At 45.8% G+C, this 16,233-nt stretch overlaps 1 protein-coding gene across 6 annotated transcripts in view; it reads left to right on the top strand.

The window, feature by feature from the left end:
* Positions 1-3,311: 3,311 nt before the first annotated feature.
* WIPI1 (WD repeat domain, phosphoinositide interacting 1) overlaps positions 3,312-16,233 on the top strand; it is a 48,887-nt gene continuing 35,965 nt past the window's right edge. For all 6 annotated transcript variants that reach the window (XR_007513931.1, XR_007513930.1, XR_007513929.1 and 3 more), the window contains exons 1-4: positions 3,312-3,488; positions 8,131-8,213; positions 9,972-10,141; positions 16,098-16,194. Coding sequence is in view for 3 of the 6 variants with exons in the window: in XM_049858731.1 (XP_049714688.1) it covers positions 3,409-3,488; positions 8,131-8,213; positions 9,972-10,141; positions 16,098-16,194 (430 nt within the window). In the remaining 3 variants the exon portion in view is untranslated. The remainder of the gene's footprint in view (positions 3,489-8,130; positions 8,214-9,971; positions 10,142-16,097; positions 16,195-16,233) is intronic.

Genomic DNA, 16,233 nt, shown 5'->3' with positions numbered 1-16,233 from the left:
AAAAAATAAGAATTAGTTGTCAACATTTTTAATTCTTACGTAAAAACAAAGATTTCTGTATTGTCTTAGAAAAAAAATACAACCAACTCAGGCAGAGGCGGTAACAGAAAACATACCAGGGGGTAGGGGGGGCCTGAACCTTCATTCCAGCGAATATTCAGTTCCGCTACCTCAACATGTGTGAAACTAAAAACAGTAAAACCTGCAAAAGCCAGAACCTGTGTAAGGCGGAAACCTGTCAGAGGAGGAAAATGCAAGTATTTTCCACTAGGACTGATAGAAAAGCGGTAAGACTGTACTCCCTCAGAGGCAAAAAACTGGCAAGACCCGGAAAAACAAGGCGGTCCCATCCAGTTTAGGCTCTCAAAGGTTTCATTGTGCAGCTTCCTAAATCCCTGCTGGTTTATGGTTTCTGAAAGCAGCATAATGGACTTCCCATTTCCTAACCAAGGAATCAGCTTTGACTCTTCCCTCTTCTTCCCTGCCCCCGCCATCTACCCTACCACCACAATTCACTGTTCATTTCCTCAAGACTCCACTCGGGGCAACATGGGAGCCACCAACCAAGTGCACACTTCGAATGCAGCCAGTGCGAACTGAGGTATGGTGTAAGGGAAAAATACACACCGGAGTTAGAACAATTAGTACTAAAATAAAAAATAAGTAAACTAGCTCATTAATAATTTTTGTATCGATTTTATATATTCTCTATTGATTTTTTTAGGAGCCCTGGTAGCACAGCAGTTAAGCACTCGGCTGCTAACTAAAAGGTCCGCCGTTGGCATCCACCAGCCACTCGTTGGAAACCCCATGGGGCAGTTGTACTCTGCTCTACAGGGTCGCTATGAGTCGATACCGACTTGATGAAAATGGGTTTAGCTCATTAATAATTTTATGTGGATTTTTAAATATTGATTGCCTGTTTAAATGACAATACTTTTTGATACACAGAGTTAAATAAAACATATTATTAAAATTAATTTGCCTGTTTCTTTTTAGCTTTTTTCATGTAGCTTCTAGAGAAGTTAAAATTACATACGGTACCCGCATTTGCAGTGCACAGTTCTTTTCTGTTGGCCAGCACTGCCTCAAAACATTTCTGGGGCTTGCCCTAAGCTTTCTGGTCCCACTGCCATCACATTAGCCTAGGTTTTCACTTCCCTTCACTTGTAGAATTTCACATCAGTCCCCTAAAGCCCTGGTAGCACAATGGCTAAGAGCATGGCTGCTAACAAAAAGATTGGCAGTTTGAACCCACCCACCAGCCACTTCTTGGAAACCCTATGGGGCAGTTCTACTCTGTCCTATCGGTTCACTGTGAATCGGAATTGACTCAGTGGCAACAGGTTTTTGGTAATCTGTAAAGAGGTCTGGTGGGCCAGTGGTTAAGTATTTGGCAGCTAACCAAAAGGTTGGTGGTTTGAACCCACCAGCTGCTATGTAAGAGAAAAGTGTGGCAGACCGCTTCTGTAAAGATCTCAGCCTTGGAAACCCTGCGGGGCGTTCTACCCTGTCCTATAGAGTTGCTGTCTTGATGGCAATGGGTTTCATTTTTTTTTTTTTAATCTGTTTTGCACACACTGGCTTAGTCTATCTGCCTAGAACACTGTTCTTATCATGAAACACTCCCGCTGGAAAGCTAACATCAGCTACCAACTATCAACATAAAGTCCGTGCTCTCGATAATAACAGTTTCTACTTTAAAAGCCTTACTATGTACTTTATGTATGTTGCCTTATGCAATTGGCTCAATCATCCAGCACCAAACATTCCAGAATAGTGGTTTTCTAAATGGAACAAAAAGGACTGCAGCATTTGGCTGAGCTGGGGGGGACCCAACGGGGGGAGCACCTTTAATCTGAGAGGTGGCAAAAGGACGCAGTTAAAACATCCAAATAACAGTTCTTTTCATGTCCAATGGCTTACAACACCTCAGGAGCAACTAAAGGGTAATCGATATCTGTGGATCTATGAGCTGAAGTATTTTTTACATCAGTTGAGAGAAAAGAAAAATAGAACTGAGAGAAGAAACTGCTAGATTTGCATCTCAGAAACCCAAAACCAGAAGTCCAACTCAAAAAGCTTAAGTGAAATAGTACTCTTTGCTCATTCCATTCTAGATTCAAGGTTCCAAAATACATGTAGCTTGGTCACAAATGAGGTAAATTTGAATGACACCAATGTGAAGTGCTGTGGTATAACAACAGTGAAAATATCATCTACGAGATTTGAAATGACATGAATTAAAGATTCCTCGAAGCACCGTATAAATTCAAAGCTGGCAGAATTACTGATTCATAAACTCTGGTTTATGATGGTGAATTCTACTTGGCAATATGCATTTGATTTAGGAACAGAAATCCCTGTCATGATTCATCTCAAATGTGAGTTTTGAATTGTCCCGAGTATTCAAGACTGCATCCCTTTTCATAAAATACACCTTCCTAGACGCGTTTTGTCTCATTTTTTTTCAGCTACAGGTCAGATAGGTTTTGCCAAACGCTGTTTAGCAGAGTCATTGGGTTCAGGGTCTTGAAATCAAACAAATACGCGTGCTACCGTTTACTGTGTGTGTTAAAATTTAGGCAAATTATTTAACGTTCTGTGCTTCAGTTGCCTCTTCTGTAAATTGGGAATAATGCTTTGCTCAGTTTCTTTTTTCTTTTAAGAATTCAACGAGATAATATGCACAGTTAATACATCGCTTAGCAGGTAGTAGTTCTCAGCAGCCGGCAATGGATAACTTCTTATCTGTCTGGCCATAGCATCCCCGTTTTAGAAACTTTTCTCAAAGCAGCTTGGAGACTCTACAAAAGGGTGGGACTTTGGCGTCTGAAGCTCCCTACTGAACTCTGCGAAGCTTAATATGCAGAGTCACACCTGACAGGGGTTTGGGTGGGGTGGGAAGGAGCGCGTCCGCCTGTTCCCTCTGCTGCGGCCCTGATGCAGAAGCTGGACCGCAGCCAACAGGTCTGACCTCAGCCACCCTTGTTCTTTCTCCCCCTCCCCTGGGCCACACTGGCAATGAAAACACCACCACGTGGCCTGCAGCCGCTGCGTCACGCACCTTTGCCCAATGGCGAGCCTTATGGCAGGCCGGCGGTCAAGTCGCCAGCCGGGGTGGTTCCGCCCACACTCGCCAAGGATTGGCCAAGAGAGCTGAACGCGCCCGCCACGGTATGCACTTGTAACCAATAGCGGCCTGCAGCGGGGGCCCCGCCCCGTCAGCTGCTCCTCTCCGCGGGACTGGCAGGAGGGGCGGGGCGAAGCAGGGAAGGCGGGGCGGGGCTAGAGGCGGGGAGGGGGGAATGAGAGGGGGCGGGGAGCCCGGCCCTCCGAGCCCGGGCGACCGGCTGCTGAGGTGGCTGTCGGCGGCCCGGAGCTGCGGCTTCGCCGGGTCGAGACCCGATGGCTGCCGAGGCCGCGGACGCCCCTCCGGGCGGGCTCGAGCCGACGCTTAGCTGCTTTTCTTTCAACCAGGACTGCACGTAAGCCGACCGCCAGCCCTGCTGGGGTCAGGGGTGGGGGATGTCGCGACCGACGGGGTGGGGGGCGGCAGCCTGTGGGCAACTTGTAACGAGAGAGGCGCGGTTCTCCGCCCCAGAAGTTCCTCTGCGGGACGGCCAGTGACTGCACGGACGGGTTCGGGTCTTGTTACCCCCTCCCCCTCTTTCTCCTTCCTTCCCTTGCAGTGGGGGGCTCACCCAGCACCCCTCCACCGCGGGCGGAGAGCCAGGAGGGGCGGCGAAGGAAGGGAGTCAGCAGAGAGAGTGGGGTGCAGAGAGGCTAAGGGGTGTGGGGGGGCGGTGGAAAAGCGGGTGACCCAGGTGGGGGTCTGGAGAGGAGGAGCCGTGCCCACAACAAAGGGGACGGGAGGGGAGGGGGAAGCGGCAAGTTGATCCAAGATGTTGTAGTAGGGGCCCAGGGAGGTGGGAGTAAAGGAGAAACTTTCCCATTTGTCCTTGAGCATCTTAACGTGGCATTTGGGCAGGGCCTGGGACAAAGGCAGCCTATCCCCTTGGCCAGGCCAGCCCCTGTCCCAGCTCCAGTCCAGGGCATCCTGCCTGCCCGCACCCTGGATGTAAAGAACTTTTCTATTTCTCTCGCTGTTCCCACATAGCCCACCCAGCCAGGCCAGGCCTCTTCCTAGGAGTCAAAAGAGCCATTCCCTGGCCCAAACCATCTTCTCTGGGAGGGACGAGCACCAGCCTGTTGCTTTTCAGTGGATTTTTAATGTCTCGCTTTGATGTTCACATTTGGACTTTGACCAGAGAGCCGGGTGTTGCTGAAATGTGTTTCAGGCATCCCAAGGATTCCCTGTCTTAGAAGCTAAGGCCTGTTCCCTTCCCTCTTTTCACAAAATTGCTAGAAACGAGCCCTCAGACTGTATGAAATAACCTCCTTGGAATGTGTGCCCTGAGCATCAGGCTGGGATGACAGCTTCCCAGTCTCCCACTTCCTGCTGTACCAGTTTCTGTTGTGTTCCCTGTTTGGAATCTGTTTCCAGCTTGTGTCTTGGCCGCATGTGACTGAGCTGTGCTAATATTGAACATTCGCTGGTGTAATTAAGGCTATCACGTACCATAAGCAACCTTGCCTTCCATTCGCTTTGTGTTCCTGTTTAAAAACAGCCTGTGCTGAACAATATGCCTTTGTTTGAAAAAACTGTATGTGTAATCGTACAATCGAGCTGCTCCACAGCTTGGGAAGATGAGTGGCTTTCAAGCTTTTCTTCACCACAACCCACAATAAGAAATACGGATTGCAACAGCACCCAACCCCCATTTACGTATAAAGAAATAAAACAACCAAACCCGTTGCCTTCCAGTAGATTCTGACTCATAGTGACCCTATAGGACAGAGTAGAACTGCCCCACGGGGCTTCCAAGGCTGTAGATCTTTACAGGAGCAGACTGTCACATCTTTCCCCTGCAGAGCAGCTAGTGACCTTTTGGCTAGCAGCTGAGCACTTTAACCACTGCACCATTATGCCACCAGGGCTCCAGTTACATATATCACTGAAAAAAAGATCCACAAAGTAGCGTTTACCTTTATTATGTGACACATTTTGGTATTTTCTTTTTTAAAAGCTGCTTGTGCACCACTGAGTTGTTTTTACAGTCCATTCCTGGGTTGAGACCTGCACTTTAAAAAATGATGTCTAGATACAATTCTGATGTTTTGTAAGAAACATTTTGCAAGAGGGTATGACTGTTGAAATGCATGGGGGCTGTTTTCCTTCCCAAATCAACACACGTTAAAGAGGGGAGTTAGTTTGCTTATTAGTAGTAAATGTTCTAAATTCTTCCTTGCAGCAGTGTTTATCCGATTTTTTGTTAAAGGCTAATTTTAGTTCTAGTTATCAAATAACACAGAGTAAGTCCCAGCTGTCTATAGCAATTGGATAAGAATGTTATTTTCCAAACTGTAGAGTGCTTTGAAAGTTAATTTCCTTAGTTCTGTTCTCTTGGATGAAGGCTGTGCTGGGCAGCTCTGCCTTGACTATAAATAAAAGTTCTTGTCACAGGCAGTTGCTTTGAGCCTTGGAGGGTATGACATTGGATTTTAAAACAAGTCACACCCCTTAGCGAATACCTTCAGGCATATCAGTTTTGTTTTTTGTTTTTTTCTATACTCCTCGGCTGAGCTTGGGATCCAGTATTTGTGGAGGTGGATGAAGGCAACTAACCTTTATCAAGCTCCTACATTCATACTTCATACTTGCACTGGGCTAAACAATTTAGGGACATTTTTTCATTTGGTTAGTAATATGTATTTGTCCCAAACCCTATTCCCGTGAGAGGTGACAAGAATTTTTTTTTTTCTACAGAAAGCCTTATGGGTAAAAAAGGTCTATGTCTGAACTCCTTGATTTAGAGTCGTAATCTTTTGTTGTGATTGATCGTGATTGATCGGTTGTTTAGAACAATAATAGTGACCACAGTGCCATATTCTCATATGTAAATTTCTTCTGTTCCAGGAGCAGGGCTTATGTTTGAAAATTAAATTGCTCTTTTGGTTAATGTTATATGACTGTAGTTACAGTGTTGTTTTTCCTTGACTTGCTAACTTTCCAAATCCCAGTTTGCAACAAAAAGCGTCTTGGTTTATACAAAAATGTTTATGTGAAGAAAATTTAAAAACACTGCCTGGTTTGAAGTTTTAAGATGCTTCTGGCTGACTCTTCCAGTTGCCATTTGTCATTGTTGGTGCTGGATGTCAACCCCCAGTTGTAACTGCAGTGGGCTGTTACGCCAATATCTAACACACCAGTTTAGCTGTGTAGCAGGTGTAGGGCCAAGGGACCGAACCAGCCACCTTGCTGATTACAAGTTGACTAGAGTCACCTATGACTGTGTCCCAGAGAACAACAAATGTGTGAGTGGGGAAAAAAAAAAAAAAAGCCAAGGATAAGCATGTGACCTTCTGTTTTTTAGGTTAGTGAAACAAGAGCCCTGGCCAGCCAGGCTTGGACTAGTAAGTTTCTTATTTTAGGATATGTTTCCCAGGGAAGCACAAATCTCAACGTTTCATATTTTCATTTTAAATGTGAAAGGTGGACTGGTTTACATTTTAAGGTCCATTTCTGCCCTGACCTCCCACTTTCTCAGGATGGAAGGACTCAGGGCCAGACTGCTCATTTTGAGTACACTCCAATTAAGGTTTGATTCATTGCTTAAGTGCTGAGAGCAAAGTAAGAGGGAGCTGGGGTAGGATCCCCAGAAGCCTCTGGCCTAGCCCAGCCTCTGAACCAGTTGATTCCATCACAAGGCCAAGGAGATCTGGGTTCCCACTCTGTATCTGTTGGTTGGAAAGTGAAAAATTAAGAAAACCAGATTTTTTTTTTTAGCCACGTTGTCCCAGATAAATGTTTAATTTTTTGCTTTGTTGTTTGGTTGTGATGATATTTTTGTGAACAGAGTATACAGCGGAGGTCTTAACCCTAGCTCTACGTTAGTACTTGAAGAACTTCAAAAAAAATCCAATTAAGTGAAAATCTCGGGCCTGCGGGACAGGCTAGACAGTCATTGGTATTTTATTAAGCACCCTGGGTGATTTAATGTGTATCCAGCCATGAGAGCTACTAGTATAAAGTACCCAGGGTGTTTTTATGGCTTTTAAACTGATGAAAGGAAACATGGACTAAATTTCACCTGTTAGAGGAGCCCTGGTGGTGTAGTGGTTAAGCACTTGGCCGCTAACCGAAAGGTCGGTGGTTTGAACCCACCAGTCACTCCATGAGAGAAAGATATGCAGTCTGCATCCATAAAGATTTGCAGCCTTGGAAACCCTATGGTCCAGTTCTGCTGTGTCCTGTAGGGTCACTATGAGTTGGAATTGACTTGATGGTGATGGCAATGGGATGCCTACTATAAGGAGCCCTGGTGGTACAGTGGTTAAGCACTCAGCTGCTAACAGAAAAGTTGATGATTCAAACCCACCAGCCACTCCATGGGAGAAAGATGTGGCAATCTGCTTCCATAAAGATTTATAGCCCAGGAAACCCTATAGTGCAGTTCTACCCTATCCTATAGGGTCGCTCTGAGCCAGTCAACTTGATGGCACACAACAACAACAATCAACATGCTTACTGTAGGCAGCTGGATGGTGCAAATGGTTAAGTGCACCACTACAGCTGAAAGGTTGGTGGTTCAAACCCACCCAGAGACACCTCAGAAGACAGGCTGGCAATCTGCTTCCAAATGGTTACAGCCTTGAAAACCCTACAGAGCTCTTCTACTCTGCACACATAGGGTCACCACGAGTCAGAATCAATTCAACAGCAACTAACAACAGCAACAACATCCCTACTCCAGGTCCCTGGGTGATGCAATGGTTTGCTCTCAGCTACTAACTCAAAGGTTGATAGTTCAAAAGCACCTGGCAGTGCCTCTGAAGAGAAGCCTGGCGAGCTGCTTCCCAAACATCACAGCCACAAAAACCATATGGAGCACAGTTCTACTCTGCACACATGGGGTCGCCATGAGTTGGAATGGACTCAACAGCAACTGGAAAAATGAGGGGGCAGGAGCATGGGGGAGCAGAAGGAAAGGGGTGTTTATTTTCCAGCAGATTCGTGGTTGGAATATAGTAATGTTATCATTCACTTGCTGTCATTATCTTCCACAGATCCCTAGCAATTGGAACCAAAGCTGGTTATAAGCTGTTTTCCTTGAGTTCTGTGGAGCAACTGGACCAAGTCCATGGAAGCAGTAAGTGTGTGGGGTTCTGGGGAATCCCATATCCCCCCTCTAGCTTTTACACTATGGTGCTGCTGAGCGTTCTGCTTTTTCCTCCCTGGCCCATCACACTTAAGGAGTCAGTGGTTTTCCAATTTAAATATAAATTATTGCCACCACTTGCTTAAAAAAGCCATAGTGAAGCACTTATTAAAATTTGGCAATCATTTAGGTAACATTTTCTTTTATATCCTGAAATTCTTTGTTTGCAATCATATTCTTAGCAATTTTTCCATATAAATATATGCACAGCCATCAATTTTTACAAATCATCAACCCAAAAGATCACTCGTGACTTCTTTTTGCCATTATATTGAGTCTGTAGGATATTGGTAACAGTCATTCAGTTATGGAAGTATTTTCTTTATTTTAATACAATAATGCTATTCTATTTCCATAGTCCATATCAAAGATGTGAAATGCTTCAGTTAGTATTAAAAGTAATTTCACTTAGAAACATGACTCTCTCATTTTCTCTGGGTAAGTAATAGCTTCTGCCAGCATGATGGTGAAGAATGCACAACCTTTGGATTTCCTAGAAAGAAAGTGGTTTGGGAAATAACATTATGGGCTCCAAACTTATTTGTAAGGAGCCCTGGTGGTGTAACAGTTAAGCGCTCAGCTGCTAATCCAAAGGTTGGTAGTTCAAACCCACCCAGTGGTTCCACAGGAAAAAGACCTGGTGATCTGCCTCCTTAAAGGTTACGGCCAAGAAAACCCTATGAGGCAGTTTCCACTCTGTCACCCTGGGTCGCTATGAGTCGAAAATCTCCGTGACAGCACCTAACAACAACAATTTATTGGTAGGGTCTTAGTTTTATTTTCATGAGTTTTTTGCTCTGTTCTGACCTGTGTTGTTCCCTGTGTGAACACACATAGGAAAAGCATGTTCTCAGAAAGAGTCTGCAACCTGTCGTTGCTCAAGAGGCTTACTACCTTACATCCTTCCTGAATACAGAAATGCTTTTCTGGTCATGGTACTGATGTCCAGATTGTTTTCAACAGGGGAAGGGAATCCAGAGAGGAGCAGAGAGCACAGCGTGACCGGGGAGAACAGAATTTACTATGTAACTACCCGGGCCCATGGCAGTTCCCTTCTTAACAATGGGGACAAGAAGAATTCTGAAAACCGAGGCTCCCAGCAGAGTGGCCACTCCTTTCAGATTCTCTCACAGGGGAAGTGTATATTTAGATGGTCCAAACCTTCCAAAGAGCCTTGGTGGCGTAGTAGTTAAGAACTTGGTTGCTAACCAAAAGGTCGGTAGTTCAAATCCACCAGGCATTCCTTGGAAACCCTATGGGACGGTTCTACTCTGTCCTATAGGGTCACTTTGAGTCAGAATTGACTCGACAGCAGTGGGTTTAAACCTTCCAAATGTGTTCTACAAAGCAGTGGAGCCATAGAGCTCAGAAGGGGCCATTCAAGGGGCCCTGAAATACAGTGGGCATCAAGGGTAGCTCTGGAAATCCTGACTGTGTCTAAATCACTAGCCACACAAGGGTTTTCTTCACTGTAGGTATTTGGAGAGGGCTTTAGAACTGCTACCTCAGGAAACAGTTACAGTTCCACTGTGGAAAAAAATAATCATTGAAACAGAACTAATGGAGCTCATGCAGCCAGCAGTGCTAGAGAAAGTTCATAAGCCGGCGTCAGCTGTGCTCACGCTGTGGAGACGGGAAGCTTCTTCCCAGAGAGCGAGCCTGTAACCCCGCTGCCTCTTCCCCTCCCAGATGAAATCCCAGATGTCTACATCGTCGAGCGCCTCTTCTCCAGCAGCCTGGTGGTGGTGGTCAGTCACACGAAGCCGCGGCAGATGAACGTGTATCACTTCAAAAAAGGCACAGAGATCTGTAACTACAGCTACTCCAGCAACATCCTCTCCATAAGGCTGAACCGGCAAGTAAGTGGGGCCACACTCTCGGGGCTTCTGCTAATTCGAGCCAAAGAAAAAGATGAAGTGTCTTTAAAACAGATGTCATGTTCTAAAAAGGATTTTAATCCTGAGACCTAATATTATGTTAGGAGTCTCTGGGTGGCACAGACGGTCAAGCATTCAGCTAGTACCCCAATGTTAGGAGGTTTGAATCTACCCAGAGGTGCCTCAGAAGAAAGGCCTGGCAGTCTACTTCCAAACGGTCACAGCCATTGAAAACCCTGTGAAGCACAGTTCTACTCTGAAACCCATAAGGTCGCCATGGGTTGGAAGTGACTCAGTGGCAGCTGGTTTATGGTAAGGCGGTTTTAGTCCATGCTCTTCGTTTTTTTGCGGCGGGTCTTCTCTGGTCCTTCTGCCTCGTGTTCTTTCTCAAGCAGTGGCCACTGGCTAGGTGAGGCCCCTCCCTGTGGGTCTGAATCTGGCTCTGAAACCATCCTGCCAGCCACTGCACAGGTGGTGTTATACCAGAGGGAAGCTTCTGGTTTGGGCCCTAGATGGCAGCCTTCATTCAGGGTGGCGGCACTGCCTCTGAGAATAGACTCCTGAGGAAACCGTGGGATCCGCCTGTGTTACTTCTGAAGCCAGTCCTTAAAATAGCCCCTCTCGTGCCATCCGCTCGGGCTTTCCTAGCCGGCCAGGTCCCCAGCCTCAGGCTTCCATTTTTCTTCTTCCCAGCTAACCTTTGTAGATTCTTTCTCCTAGTGTTTTCTTTGTTGAAAGAAGGAGTATTCTTATCTCAAATACGCAGTGTATTCTCTTTAAAAATGTAAACTCTTCTTAAGTAAGTATTTGGGATGTTAGCAGAGTCTCCCTTGAAGGATCCTAAATCCTGTGAAGGCAGGGGCTGTGTCAGCTTTGTTCACTACCGTGGACGTGACGCAAGAGAAGTGCCTGAAACATACTCATTACCTATGTTTCCTGACTTAAATCAGTTAGCAAATAGATTCTTCATGTGACCACGCGTATCCGTCTATTACATCTTCGCAGGAAGGGGAAGCTGTTGCATTTATGAAGGGTGATTTTCTCTTCTTTCTTTGTATCCAAACTATTAAGTGCTAATTGATTTTTTTAATATTTTTTAAAAAGAACAAAGTGCTTTCATGAGAAGGAAGAGATTGTTTTTTTGAGTTGATCGACTATTGGTGTGTGTGTGGTGAAAATATATACAACAAAACGTTTACCTATTCAAGAATTTCTGCATGTCTAATTCAGCGACAGGATTACATTCTTCATGTTGTGCAGCCATCCTCACTCTCCTTTTTGGAATATTCCACCACCATTAACATAAACTCAGCGCTCCATAAGCAAAACCTCCCACTCCCCCATCCCTACCCCTGGTAACCACGAAAATCTTCGGTTTCTGTATACTTGCTTATTTCACATAAGTGAGATCATACTGCATTTGTCCTTTCACGACGGACTGATTTCGTTCGGCGTCATGTTTTCAAGGTTCATCCATGTCGTGGCCTGCATTGGGACTTCATCTCTCTTTATGGCTGAGTATAGCCCACTGCAAGTATATACCTGGATCAGCTATTTTGATTGAGAATCCACTTTAGTCTGTATAAAGCCATGTGGGAGAAAATAGCTGGGAAATGGGGCGTGGGGATTTTTGCGCAAGGAGTAAAGAAGAAAAGAAACCAGGTTCTTGGTAAGGGAGGGAAAGACAGTTCGAGAGTTTGCTTCTTGTAGGCTTTTAAGCGAAGTCTTGCTCAAGTGCTTTATGCTGAAATCTGTTGATAGCACATTAAATTTCATTGCAGAATTTTATATCATTGTCTATTTGGAATCGACTCGACGGCACTGGGTTTTGTTTTCTGGGTTATACTAGTAAGTGATATATGAAGGTGAAATGTCTTTTTTTTTTTTCCCCCCTGCCTGATTATCTTTTTCAAGATTGTTGGAGCAAATGTTCTATACAGTAAGCAAAGATCAGAACACTCCAATAGTGTCTATGGTGTCTATTTGTATAATTTCCCCCTCGTTTGAGCTCTGGTGTTTTCATTAGCAGGTGTCTGCATCTGTTTAGCCACTTGGTGCTGGCCCTTCCATTAGTAAAACTGGTTGCCAGTGAGTTGATTCAATTCATGGCAACCCCATGTATGTCTGAATAGACTATGCTCCATAGGGTTTTCAATGGCGATTTTTTGGAAGTAAATTGCCAGACCTTTCTTCTGAGGCACCTCTGGGTGGACTCAAACCTCCAACCTTTTGGTTAGTAGGCAAGCGCATCAACTATTGCACCACTCAGGGACTTCCTCTTCTTAGTAACACTCAGTAATGTTAAGATTCTCATCCCCCATCTGCTAACGGGTATTAATGCACCTGGAAAAACCCAGCAATTAATGACAGAGCTGATCAGAGCCCAGTCTAACAGTTCTCAGTTCCTTTGGCATTTCTGAGGAAGCAGGTGATTGGAAACATGTTTTGGGTTTGCTTTTCGGAAAACTTCCTTGTTTGGGACTTAACAACCTTTGGTCCTAGGAAGTAAGGAGACAGAAACTGCAGCAGCTCCTCCTTGCCAGTGGGGTCCACTGCGGTGCCTGAGGCCACACGTCCCATTCCCTGGTGGTCCGCCCGCTGTTCGTCTCATCTTCAGGTAGCCCGTTCCTTTTTTAAGGCCAGGAAAAGATTGAGAATTTGTGTGCGGAATTATGAGAAAACAAAATCCATAATTTCCTCTAAATACACAGAAAGGAAGACTGTTTAGAAATTGCGGTTTTTCAGTATTTAAATGAGGAAATGTGCCTTATGGCATAAAGGCAGTCAATCAGATGTATTGTGATATGTTCTTTAACTGGCTGCTCTGAGGGGCTCTTGTCCAGATGGAGGTTGAGCCTCTGTAGCTAAATCTATGGTGCTCAAGGGCAGAAGCTGTAAATATGTTTTTAGATTGTTAAAGGAGCTATTACTTGTAAAACCTAGAAAAGTCAAGGTGAGCGAGAGCAATGGGGAATGAGCTGAGGTGAAGGTAAGCCCGCAGGTCTGCCGAGAATGGACGCTGACTGGTGAAGAAAGCAATTACCAGGGACCACCCATCTGTCAGTTTGTCATACTGTGGTGGCTTGCGTGTTGCTGTGATGATGGAAGCTATGCCACCAGTATTTCAAATATTAGCAGGGTCACCCATGGTGGATGGATTTTAGCAGAGCTTCCAGGCTAAAACAGACCTGCATCTACTCCTGAAGATTAGCCAATTAAAACCCTACAAATCATAACAGAATATTGTCTGATTTCATGCTGGAAGATGAGCCCCCTGAGTTGGAAGGTACTCAAAATACACAGTGGCTGCAACAACGGATTCAAGCACACCCACCACTGTGAAGATGGCGCAGGACCAGGCAACATTTCATTGTTGTTCGTGAGGTCGCCATGAGTCAGAGCTGACTTGACAGCAGCTGGCAACAACACTCATCCCAGAAGCATGACTCACATGAACTTGAGACCGAGTGTCTCCTCTTCCCCTCCCAGTGTTTTCTGTTTTTCCCCCATTTTATCCTTGTCTGTGGCCAGCAGAGTGATTCACCACCTGAGGTTCAGCAGAGTGGACCACAGAGCAGATGGTGCTGTTAGAGCTGGTGGGAAAAGATACAGAGCAGGTCAAGCAAGCTGGATGCAGAAGCTGTTCCTACAGTAGGCATATGTGGTGGACCCCTGTAATGGGGACTTGGGTGTGGCGGTGGGACACAAGAGGGTATCAGAAACCTAAGAATGTAAGCAAAAGAAAACAAACCTGCCGCTGACAAGTCGATTCCAACTCACAGTGACCTTATAAAACAGAGTAGAACTGCCCCATAGAGTTTCCAAGGAGCACCTGGTGGATTAGAACAGCTGACCTTTTGATTAGCAGCCATAGCACTTCACCACTACACCACCGGGGTTTCCTTAAGCAAGCATAGCATAATGTAGTCCAAACTATACTTGGACACGTCATCAGGAAGGGCCAGTCGCTAGAGAAGAATATCATGTTTGCTGCTAAAGCAGCAGGTCATCGAACAAAGAAAACCCTCAGTGAGATGGACTGACACAACAGCCTCAACAATGGCCTCAAACATAGCAACAATCATGGAAATGATGCAGGACTGGGCACCGTTTTATTTCCTTGTAGGTAAGGTCGCCATGAGTCAGCGCTAACTCAACAGCAGATGACCACAACAACAATAGTAAGTGGTAGCAAAAGGGAAAATGACCAGGTAAATCAGAGAATAAATATTTCATGCAGAAACACTAATATTTCTTGTCATCAATTTTGAGACCCTGTTAGAATTATTTTGCCTCACAGCACCCAGTCTGAGACCTACGGCCACAGAACCTTCATTCACATTGAGAAAGGTTTTCAATTTTATTTTTCTATCTGTTTAAAGTTGCTGGTCTCCATTTTTCTGAGCTGTGATGGGAAAGCAGTAGGGCAGGCATTGTCCACTTGGAGACCCTGCAGCCTTTTTTGTAGTATTTTTAGAGACGCTTCCACCTGCCATTCCTTGGAATGAAAGGGTCTGGCCCAGAAGCAATGGTTTTCACACTTTGGTGAGGGTGCGAATCACCCGGGGTACTTCCTTAGAGCCCTCCCAAATCAGAATCGCCAGGAAGTCCAGGGCTCGCTCCTGCTGCTCATCAAAGTCTGAGAACCACCAGGCGAGAGGGGAGCAGGAGCAGGGGCCTGGGACTGGAGGAGTAGATGGCTGATCAGTGTGAAAGGCGCTGCCAGGCCTACGGTTCTTCCCCAGCAGCTCCTCATCAGGACCTGACATTGTCATGTCACTGGGCACAACGTCATATTCCTGTAAACACCTGGCACAGGAGCCCCTGGGCCCTGTTCCTACTGAGCAGACAGCAAAGCCATTGGGGGAAAAAGAAACAAAACCCGTTGCCATCGAGTCAGTTCCAATTCATGGCAGCCTCATGTCTTAGAGTAAAACTGCTCCTTAGGATTTTCTTGGAGCCCTGGTGGTGTAGTGGTTAAGAGCTTAGCTGCTAACCAAAAGGTCAGCAGTTCGAATCCACCAGTCGCTCCTTGGAAACCCTATGGGGCAGTTCTCTGCCCTGTAGGGCCGCTATGAATTGGAATTGACTCTACAGCAACGGGATTGGTTTGGTTTGGTTTATGGAAGTGGATAGCTAGGCCTCTCTTCCATGGCACCACCTTTTGGTTGGCAGCTGAGCACAAACCGTTTGGACCACCCAGGGACTACTGTGGCCTTTGGAAAGAAGCTGTAAGCCTGACAAGTCTGACAAGTTTCCATTTGAAGTGGACGAGAAGGGTCTACCCCACTGGGAAGGGGGGGCACCGCAGAGAGGAGCTGAGCTACAGGGGCCTGCAGGGGGACACACAGAGATGTTCATGTGGGGCTGAAGGGCTTCTGGAATTCCAGGGCTTGAGGGAAGGGCACAAAAGTGGGTCTGAAGGAGTTGGAGTGGAAAGAAGTTAAAACTGGTAGTTATTTGGAGATTGATAAAGCATGAGGTCCGGTGATTCTTTAGAGAGAGCAAAGAAGCTCCATCTGTGGTCTGTGTAAGAGGGAGACCTTTGTTATGAACATCGCAAAGGGAGCCTGTCAAATGGGAACAGGAGCCAGAGAGGCTACCCGAATTTGTCATAAATGGCAAAGGGAAACTGGTCAGGGGTGTTCAGAATCCTAGTTCTCAGCAAATGGGAAAATACAAAATAAATCTCAGTTTCTAAATACAATTTCTTAAAATCTCTTATTTTCTGTTCAGGTAAGGAAAACTGTGTGTGCGTGTGCGCACGCGCGTAAATACATCATCACAAACATGTCTTACATAAATTCCGTCATGAAAATTCTTTCTCCTTCAGAATTAGACTCCAGTTTAGGACTTGTCTCTGAGATGAGGGGTTTGGATTTGGTCAGCTCCTTTTCCAGAACTGGTCCAGAGGACTGATGCGTCTGTGTGATTACAGAGGCTGCTGGTGTGCCTGGAGGGGTCCATTTACATTCACAACATTAAAGACATGAAGCTGCTGAAGACCATCCTGGACATCCCTGCAAACCCCACAGGTGAGCGCCAAACACGGGATAGATGCCCCCCAAATCTCA

This window comes from Elephas maximus, chromosome 19 (genome assembly GCF_024166365.1).
Source record: "Elephas maximus indicus isolate mEleMax1 chromosome 19, mEleMax1 primary haplotype, whole genome shotgun sequence".
Lineage (NCBI taxonomy): Eukaryota > Metazoa > Chordata > Mammalia > Proboscidea > Elephantidae > Elephas > Elephas maximus.
The sequence above is the reverse complement of the archived record's forward strand: the minus strand, read 5'-3'. Positions and strand labels throughout refer to the sequence as shown.